Source organism: Pteropus medius, unplaced genomic scaffold (genome assembly GCF_902729225.1).
Source record: "Pteropus medius unplaced genomic scaffold, Ma_sr-lr_union100, whole genome shotgun sequence".
NCBI lineage: Eukaryota > Metazoa > Chordata > Mammalia > Chiroptera > Pteropodidae > Pteropus > Pteropus medius.
The window spans coordinates 74,698-76,825 of record NW_024349266.1 but is presented as its reverse complement, the minus strand read 5'-3'; the positions used below and the strand labels follow the sequence as shown (position 1 = coordinate 76,825).

Sequence of the window (2,128 nt, the reverse complement as noted above, 5' to 3'; positions counted from 1 at the left end):
GTGGGTTCATTCAAGTGAGTTATTCGACTGCATTTCTAAAATTTGGCACAACACAGAACACAGTTCTTGAGTGAACACTAAGACACAGGGTGATTAGTGATGTTTTCAGGCTTCATTAGAGACAGGACAAAACGGAGTCACACTGCTTCCAAAGAGGCTCTGATGAGACATGAGAAGGAACTTCCTGACACCAGAGCAGGCCACAAAAAAAGATGTAATATCTTCTTTCATTTGAATAGAGTTTAAAAGAGAAATGAGTAAAATAAAGGAAGACTACTAACAGACAAAGGATAGAAGAGTCGATCTTTCAAGGCATCCTCTTGACTCTAGTACTCAATTAATGACTGTTGTCATTTGTGGGCCAGTAAACACTTCTGAGTCCCCTGCTTAATAGTTAACGTCTGCTTCTCAACTATAATCAAGAACAATGCAATTATAATTTATATGCTGGCTTCTCTTTTATACCAAAGTCACCAAATTGGTTTTCATGCATGAAAAAGTATCCCAAGAAAGAGTATGTTTTCTAAATCACCTCTTTTTGCTCATTCCTTAACATGGCAGCAGGATGCCACATGCTTTTTCCTCAGTTTCTTCATGGCTGTCTTCATATCAGTATTTCTGAGTGTGTAAATGAGGGGATTTAACATAGGTGTGACTACCGTGTAAAAGACAGAAAATACCTTATCTACAGAGAAGCTGCAGAAAGGCCTCAGGTAAATGAATACACATGGTACAAAGATCAGGCTGACCACCGTTAAGTGGGAGGCACAGGTAGAGAGTGCCTTGCTCCGGCCCTGGCGGAAGCGAGTTCTCAGGGTGATGAGAATGACAGCATAAGAAAAGAGCAAGACTAAGAAGCAGACAAGAGACAGTAGCCCACTGTTTGAGACCATCAGCACCTCCACCACATATGTGTCCATGCAAGCCAGCTTGATGACCTGTGGGACATCACAGTAGAAGTTGTCCAATTCGTTGGGACCACAGAAGGGCAGCTGGATGACCAGTATGACTTGTGTGATAGAGTGAATGAAACCCCCACACCAGCAGGCACAAACCAGATGAAAGCACAGCTGGCGGTTCATGACTGTCAGGTAGTGCAAAGGATTACATATGGCAACATACCTATCGTAGGCCATGACTGTCAACAGAAACATCTCACTGGCTCCCAGAAAGTGCAGGAAGTAAATCTGGGCCAGGCATCCTGGAAAAGAGATGGTCTTGCCCTGCTGTAGGAAATCCCCTAACATCTTGGGTACAGTGACACAGCTCAGGCACAGGTCAATGAAAGACAGATGGCTCAAAAAATAGTACATAGGAGATTGGAGTAGGTGAGCATCAACTTGCACTGTTACCACTATCAAGAGGTTTCCCAGGACAATAGCCATATAACACAACAAAAATATTAAGAAGAGAAATAGCTGCAGCTCCCAAGAGGATGATAGGCCCAGAAGAACAAATTCTGTCACCTTAGAAGCATTTTCTTTTTTCATCAAGTCAAGAATACCAAGCGACCTAGAAAAAGAATTAAATTGGAACGAGAGATTTAAGTTAGACAAAAGGCAAACAAAAAAAAGTCATCAGATTTTGAGTCTGGTGTTTATAGAATCATATACCAAGATGAAAAACACTTAATGTAGGAATGTAGGAAATGTGCGTTCCTGTATAAATAGAAGAAGGACCATCATTTTGCATCCCTTCCAACTCTTTATTCCTGTAATGCTTTTAAATTGCATTTACAACAAACTAGAAAGGGAGACAATGATCTGGGCTTGAGGTGATGAGAGCATGAGAATCATTTTATTTTTTTAATAGACAGAATTATATTCTTTAAAGCAGGGGTCACCAACTCCTGGGCTGCGGAACGGTACCGATCCGTGGCCTGTTAGGAACGGGGCCACACAGCAGGAGGTGAGCAACAGCCAAGTGAGCAAAGCTTCATCTGTATTCACACTCGCTCCCCAGCACTAGTTTCAATGGCTCAGCTCCACCTCAGATCATCACTGGGCATTAGATTCTCACAGGAGCACCAGTCCCTGGTGCCAGCAAGGTTAGGGACCACTGCTTTAAGGACAAGAGTTTCAGAATGAAATATTCAATGCCCAGCTCTACCACTCACCAATGGAGTGAC

General features: G+C 42.6%; 1 protein-coding gene across 1 annotated transcript; it reads right to left on the bottom strand.

Moving 5' to 3' along the window:
* Positions 1-549: 549 nt before the first annotated feature.
* Positions 550-1,490, bottom strand: LOC120618048 (olfactory receptor 4Q3-like). Its single transcript, XM_039881910.1, is given in 2 exon segments — positions 550-581; positions 584-1,490. Coding segments are annotated over 2 exon segments (939 nt in total).
* Between the last annotated feature and the right edge of the window lie 638 nt (positions 1,491-2,128).